Source organism: Ruditapes philippinarum, unplaced genomic scaffold, assembly GCF_026571515.1.
Source record: "Ruditapes philippinarum isolate M1 unplaced genomic scaffold, ASM2657151v2 ctg8797_1_1_1_1, whole genome shotgun sequence".
NCBI lineage: Eukaryota > Metazoa > Mollusca > Bivalvia > Venerida > Veneridae > Ruditapes > Ruditapes philippinarum.
This window is the reverse complement of record NW_026854600.1, coordinates 469-8137: the sequence shown is the minus strand read 5'-3', so window position 1 is coordinate 8137 and position 7669 is coordinate 469. Positions and strand designations below refer to the sequence as shown.

Sequence of the window (7669 nt, the reverse complement as noted above, 5' to 3'; positions counted from 1 at the left end):
AGCGATATCATTTTTCTTTGCAGCAGTCAAACTTCTTATTGTCATTTTGAAGTCTTGTCAAACATGCACTTAATTGATAATAGTAGTTCATTGTGTTTCCAAAATCAGATCAGTTAGATTGTTGATGCATTCTGTTTTGTATGTACAATTTTGCAAACCTTTAGTTCAAAATTTGCATTTATAAAGTTAATACTTGTATAAACTCGATTGTATTACTGTTTGGTTTTCAATCAAAATTTAGTGGTTATGTCTGTCTGTCTGTTTGCGTGCGTGTGTACATGCGTATGTATATATGTGTACATGTTTTAAGAATAAGTCTTAGTTCTTGTAATAAAAAATCTATGTTAATATTTTATACAAGAAGTATATGTCTAAAACTAATATAACCAATTGCTTTTGTCAGTATATCATTTATTACTCCTTAAACTCAGGCACGTTGATTTGCCAATAATCTTTGTGCGGCTACATTTCTTTGATGTTTTCCATACTTTACCTGAATTTACTTTGGTACTGTTTTACTAAAAGACTCACGCATGGAGTGTAACTCCTAATATGGTAAAAATAACATAATTCTAAAACATAATTTGATGCTCTATTGTTTAGACTCTGTCACTATACAACGGTATTATACTTTTGTCAAAAGCTGTCAAGATTACTTCTTATGTAGATAACATTGCATAAAACACCTTAATTCCTTCTGCAAAAAACATACATACTAGACCTGACTATAATTCAAAAATAACTGCAGAGACATTTGCACAATCTGAATTTAATCCAAAATCGCAGCACGTAAAACATTCATATTCAAAACAATCCTTTCACAAAATCTGAACTCGCAAACAGTAATTGTAAAACGTTATTCCATTTGTTATTACTTGTTTAGACCGCACATATAATGCTTTAAATGTACAACATTGTACATAATAACACAGACTAGTGAGGAATCATTCTTTCCTGTCATTGTACCGATCCTACCTGGCTGTTATAAAATAGTTTAAGTAGTTCCCTCTGTCTTTTCCCAGCGATGTTGTCCCTGTTTGGTCCTCTTGGCATCTGTACCTCGTGCATGTTAGCATCTTGTCTCCAGGCACCAGGTTCTGGATAGTGATCATCATCCTCTTGGTCAAGTTGGGCATTTTGTAACACCGGGAAGCGCAATCTCATGAGGTAATGAAGGCATACACAACTCTCTATGATGTCTTGTATCACTGCTGGGAATTGCTGCATAGTGGTGAGTAATACCTGCCATCTTTGTGCCAAAATACCAAAAGCATTTTCAATCACACGGCGACCCCTTGATATTCTGTAGTTTGTGATTTAGTGCTCTCTGGTTAGACCTTTTTGCGAATAAGGTTTCATCAAATATGACCTCAACCCAAATGCATCATCTCCCAGAATGAAGCAAGAACCAAGACATCCGCAGTCGATCCATAGACATTTGTAATCCGCATCTGCCAGTGCTAGTAGCACTACGGAAAAGAAGTGCTTGCAATTGTGGTAAAGCGAGCCACTGTTTGGGGACATCTGATGGCCACGTGTTTGCCATCTAGTGCACCGCATGCATGTGGAACATTCCATCTGTTCTTGAACTGGTCTGCTATGAGAGACCATTTATCAGGTTGTAGGACACTTTATCACTTCATCTTTAAATTCCTCACAAATGGCCTCAGGTATGAGACACGCTATCGTATTCCTAGCAACTCTGAAGTTATACATGAGACTAGGGTACTTATCTCCTGAAGCAAGATGTCTGATAGTAATGGCGAGCTTGATGCCTGGTTCTAGCGCTTTTCTCCAGCCTGTATCTTTCTTCTGAATCCTAGGGCCAACTCTCTCGAGCAGTTCATCGAACAACGCTGGTTCCATTCTCAAAAAGATGAAGAAGGAATTAGTGTCTTCCATTCGGAGTTCTCTCATCAGTGTATCATATTGTCCAAACTGGAGCCCCCTATCTGCAGATAGCCGTGGCTGTACCCAGTATCTTCTTGGCCTCCTTTTGCGCCTCCGCCTGTTACAAATCTGTGCAATTTCAATATCAACCAATATTTGTTCTTGCTGAAGTAAAGCCAGATGAATCAGATCGTCATTAATACGTCCGTTCATGTTTGAAGTTTGGAAATAAATGAAAAATAATTTTTGAAACCCAAAATATATATATCATCTCCAAAATCGTACCAGAAGCGTACTACAAGCGTGATATGATCGGCACCGTCGTAGCGATATCGTCGAACAGTTTTCTAGGTCTGCGTAGCGTCGTAGTGCTAGCTTGAATGTCGTAGCGGCAGCGTAGTATAAACGCAGTAAACGTGGCCGCTGGTCAGCGTAATATCGTAGTAGAAGCTTGTCAGCAGCGCGTTGGACGTGGGAATATTGTAGTACAGTCGTAATGAAGACCAAAATTTGCCAAATTGCTCATTTTTTACGCCAATCGCCCCCGATCGGCCCCGATCCAATACTTTTTCAGATCGTGGCTTGATCGGCATTTTCGTCCTAAAGTCGCAGCTCTGTGTGAACGGGGAGTAACATATACAAAAGGAAGAACAAAAATCATGAATACAAATGAGTGACAGACTTTTCTTTCTCTAACCAGTTCATCACCCTGACGATTCGCCAATAAACCTTTTCTTCCCCTGACAGTTCTTCCCTTAATTTAAAAAATGATCAGCTGTCCCTCTAAAAAGATATTTATCATTTATAATTTGTTTATTATAAAGGTATTTTATTGTTATTTTTTTCAACTTGATGAGAAGTATTGGAAGTGAAGGCATCTTTTTTCCATAGATTTACTACATTTACAAGTTGCACATAGATACATGAACCAATAATCTATCTAATTGAGACTGTTCAAGGTGTAAAGCTTGCAGAATATATGATACATAAATTTATTATATGAAAAACACATGAAAGTGCACAAATATTTAACATATTAAAACTTATTCATTTGAAAAACATGCGATAACCATGAGTTTAACACACTGCGAAAAAGACATGGATATACGGAAGTGTACGGAATTCCGCATATCATTGATATACGTGTAAGAATACGGGAAACTTGAAATACGGAGATGTACGGGACCGTATATTATATCAGTCCGTATATGACTAGTATACGAACTCCGTACACTCGTAATATATGGGAACTTTGATGTACGAAGTCCGTATTTTACTAATATACGGAATTTTTATAACAAGTCCGTATATAACTAAAATACGAAATTCCGTATTCGTGCAAATACGGATTCTGTATATAGAAATAGCAAATGAAAGTTTACTTCTAAATAGCCTATTTTCTTGTAAGAGTAAAGAAATAGTCTGATCATATATTTGTCAGACATTTGACAATTAACACAATGCAAAATTTCCTGGAGTTATTAACGCGTTCCGCCTATATGACTGAAATACTGTTGAGAAAAGGCGTAAACTGAAGCAAACAAACAAACAAATATTAACGCGTCAATTGCGTACAAATAATATCATCAGTGCACAGAACGTGTAAGACATCCACCTGTAACATGCAGACGCGCTATTCTAGCTCAATACCGCTTGGTTTGCTTTTTAGCATACAACCGCAGATAAATAGCGAATACTTTACAATTGCGATTGACAATTAGATAGTACTGTTTTGCATTTTGCATCTATGGTGAATCATGTTATTTTGTAATTTCCTTTTCATTATCATTATAATATTTTATAATGATAAGTCAAACATGAGAAAATGATAAAGTTGAAATTGTGATGTTCAAAACATGAATTAATTATAATAAAATCGTGAATCTGTGAAGTTAAAATCGTGAAAGTTAAAATAATTGTGAAATCACGAAGATGAAATCGGGATTGTCCACACCGCATTTAAATTTTACGTATAGGATATCGACCGAGTACGAGGTCTTTCCTAAACAGAAAGATCGATGTACGAGGCCGATATCCAACTTACACACCGTAAAACTATATTGGCTTGAGCAATGGCTGGTCCGAAACATTTGATGTAATGCTTTAACACAACGCATATACAGTAGGGCTGTAACAAAACGGTAAAAAGCGTATTGCAATATATTGCAATACGCCACATCCGTATTGCAATATATTGCGATACGTATTGTTATTAATGTAAGGTACTGGGAAATAATTCAGAAAAAGAGAGTTATATTATTTCAACAAATATTATATATATCTCTATATCTCTCGCAAAAACATAATTAGTGGATACTTTCCTTTAACAAAACTTTAAAACTGTTTTAACTATTTAAGCATCAACTATTGAGAAAAAATTAACAGCAAAATAAAACTTGAAACACTTTTCATTAAGTCACTGACAATCAAAAACTATATCGTAATGATTTCCTTAACACAGTTTCATCAAAGGGGTTAAGTGACAGTTGCAATTAATTCATGTTTTTTCTTAAGAAAAATTTAACATGTCTACTTTGTCAGCATCCAGTGAAGCACGTTGTGCAGACAAGATATCACCTGCAGTACTAAACACCCTTTCTGAAGGGACACTTGTTGCAGGAACACATAAGTACTTTCTTGCTAAACTAGCGAGAAGAGGCAATTTCCATTCATTGTCCTTCCACCAGACTAATGGGTTAGCACCTAAACTCAGGGTTTCCATTTGTAGGTAGGCATCCATTTGCTCCCTTGCTTGATCCATTTTAGTTTTGGTTCCCTGTACAGTTTTTACAATGATTACATCTTCAAGAAGTAATGCTAATCCTGACTGCTGAGGTTCTACTTTCTGACTGCTGGTCTCAACACCTCCTTCTGAAAAATATATTAACAACACAGTAAAGAATCTGAAAAAAAGAGAATTATTATGAAATAGCCTACTTAGCACTTTACCAAACGAAAGTACATTCATGATTAAACAGATTAGTGAGATTATGTACATGAAAAAGAAACTGAAAACACATGACATCAAGTAAGTATTTTTGCATTTGCCCATAACTGGCAAATGCTATATTCCATACAATGATTTGATTGATTTGAATGATTTCAATGGTCTATGATTTACAACAATTATAAATTACCTAGCTCAAGCTGTGGTAATGCTGGTTCAGACTGTGCCCCTGTTGTCTCCATATCAGATATAGGACTGGTGTCAGATTCCTGTTTAACTAGAACCTTCTGTGTGGAAGCAGCCTCAGAGATTACTCTGTTTGTTATTGGAAAAAGCATCTTCCTCTGAGAAGCAGGATGTCTTGAACCTTGGATCAAGTAGTGTTGTGCATTCAAGGTATGGTAGAAGATCAGAGTACCTGTAGAATATTTAGAGAAAAAATCAATACATTTTCACCAACAAACTTACAATGTTAAAAATATTTTACAAATGAGAAATGAGGGAAATGTTGTTACTGTATAAGATCTCAAATAATTGTTCCATTTCTTTTATGTTAAATAATATGCACGTTAAAACTTAATCAAACTCACTTATTAAATCATCAACCTCTAATTTAAGTCATTCATGTATATGACACATGAATAAATTATACAATACCTTGGTTGAAGGTTCTGTGATATTGCAGTTTTCAGTTGTGAGATGGCTTTGCATATCATCATCTTTGACTGAAAGCCCCTTGATAAGCTTTTTCTGAAGAGGCAGTATCAGAGAAGCTGTTGGCATAGATTCAGAGCAAAGGGCTGTTGACACTGTGCGAATTGGAATCAGCACTGACATTATGTTTTCCGCAAGACCGATATCAACCTCACTTAAAGTAGCTATGTCAACTTCCTTTGCACGAATATCTTTACTCATAAGGGCTGTGTAAATGGCTGGTTGAAGTTCAAGAAACCTTTCAACCATGTCAACAGCTGAATTCCATCGGGTACATACGTCTTGTATTAGCTTTACTTGTCGCAAGCCCAAAAGCTTAATCTTGTCACGCAATATTGCAGCTGCTGTTGTACTTCTATGGAAGTAAGAGACAACCCTCCTGATTCTGCCAAAAGTAAACGAGACACACTATTTAAAGCAAGACCCTTCTGTACTGCAAGATTTAAGGTGTGTGCATAAACAACCCAGGTGTGGTTGACTGCCAAGTAATCGTGCTGCAGCCAGCATATTTGCTGCATTGTCGGTTACAAGTGGTGGATTCTGTGGTAATTTCCACTCTGTTATAGCTTCTCTGATAACCTGTGCAACATTTTTCTGCTGTATGACTGCATGGCATTGCTCTGGTCTGAAGAACATGACTTATTAGTTCCCAGTCATTATTTATATGGCATGATGTGATTGTAATGTAGGACTCTGTAGCCCGACTTGTCCAGCCGTCAGTTGTCAAGGCTACTGTGTGTGATTTTGACAAACTCTCGACGACCTTGGATTTCACACTCTGATATAATTCTGGTATCAAAGTTTGTTGAAAAATAAGTCTTTTGAAGGGATAACATAATTAGGATCTAATATATTTATGAGGTCACGAAACCCTTCATTGCTTACAACGCTAAAAGGCCTCAGATCTTTTATCATAAAATTTGCTATTTTTGACGAAATCAACCTCGATCTCTCAGAATTTGGTTTGTATTGTTGCCTTTTATTGAAAAGTTCCATAACAGTTGGTTGTTGACTCCCAGCTGATGTTGTAACTGCAGATGACATGTTAACAGAACTTTGAGCCGATAATTTTATCATTTTGTGATGCCTTTCCAAGTGCGTTCGTAAATTTGTTGTACCCCCACCACATTTGACTGCTACACCGCATCGATCACAAAACGCGGGTATTTTCGATAATTTCATGTGTCTCTCTTTTCCTTTTAATTGAAAAGAACTGCCAAACGGCACTCTTTCCTTTTGGATTTTTAATCAAATCATAATTATTTTCGTCTGCCATAGTTAATCATAGCTTTATCACCGAAGCGCTTTGATTCGTTTATTCAAGCATTTGTCTACCCGCGCACCGTGTATTTTTTATACTAACACCGTTTTTTACACGCTTCCTACTTTCGGTTTGTTATTTTCTTTTGTGCCTAGGACATTTTCATTTTATCAATAAAATTATGGAAGACTTTCTTTTATTTATAGAGGATATTATGGAACACTGTTATTACTTAATAAAACCGGTACAACTAAATGTGAACCGCGGTGCAATATTTTTTTATCCTGCACCGCAATATATCGGTGAACCGGTAAACCGTTACAGCCCTAATATACAGGTAAGCTTTTATCAACGTTCTGCTTAAATGCAATATCTATTTGCATTTAATTTTGCCTTTCCCTATAAAATAGTAATAAAAAAAGCTAAATGTGCAATTTGTCAATAATAAAGTGAATACATCTGTAATAGAAGGTATGTTAAAGAGTGAATAATTATGTTGATAGTATTTCGTATCAGACAATGCAGATTCTATGACATTTGCGCCGGACAGTTGCCCCCCCCCCCCCCCCTGTTTTTTTTGCTGTTGTAACTTGTCACTTGTCATCTCGTGTATAGATTTTTTATATGCCAATGGAAATATTATAGTTTATCACACACCCGTGCCGATTTTGCGACTCCGTAAATATGGTATTGCACGGCCGTGCATATATTTTGACGTGACGTCATTAGCGTTATACAAACATAGTGTAAAGACGCGCTAAATGTTTGGCGTTATACTATATGCGCGTCAATGAAAAATGACTCTTATTTCACTTTAAACTGTATTTATTTTTGGTATGTTGATAAATAGAATATTA

The 7669-nt window shown here is 36.2% G+C and overlaps 1 protein-coding gene across 1 annotated transcript; it reads right to left on the bottom strand.

Annotated features, from left to right (window-relative positions):
* Positions 1-4399: 4399 nt before the first annotated feature.
* On the bottom strand, positions 4400-6595 carry LOC132740551 (E3 SUMO-protein ligase ZBED1-like). Its single transcript, XM_060728473.1, has 4 exons — positions 6495-6595; positions 5521-5936; positions 5028-5255; positions 4400-4761 (listed from the first exon to the last, which is right to left on the bottom strand). The coding sequence occupies exons 1-4, from the start codon at positions 6593-6595 to the stop codon at positions 4400-4402; spliced, it is 1107 nt and encodes a 368-aa protein (XP_060584456.1).
* Positions 6596-7669: the final 1074 nt, after the last annotated feature.

Bases quoted from the DNA above. Each gene is read 5' to 3' on its own strand.
- LOC132740551 (XM_060728473.1), bottom strand. From the start codon at position 6,595: ATGTCATCTGCAGTTACAACATCAGCTGGGAGTCAACAACCAACTGTT. The intron at 5,937-6,494 runs GTTGATTTCGTC...TACTTTTGGCAG, and splicing joins CCAAATTCTGAGAGATCGAG to AATCAGGAGGGTTGTCTCTT. The intron at 5,256-5,520 runs GCAATATCACAG...AATATTCTACAG, and splicing joins CCATCTCACAACTGAAAACT to GTACTCTGATCTTCTACCAT.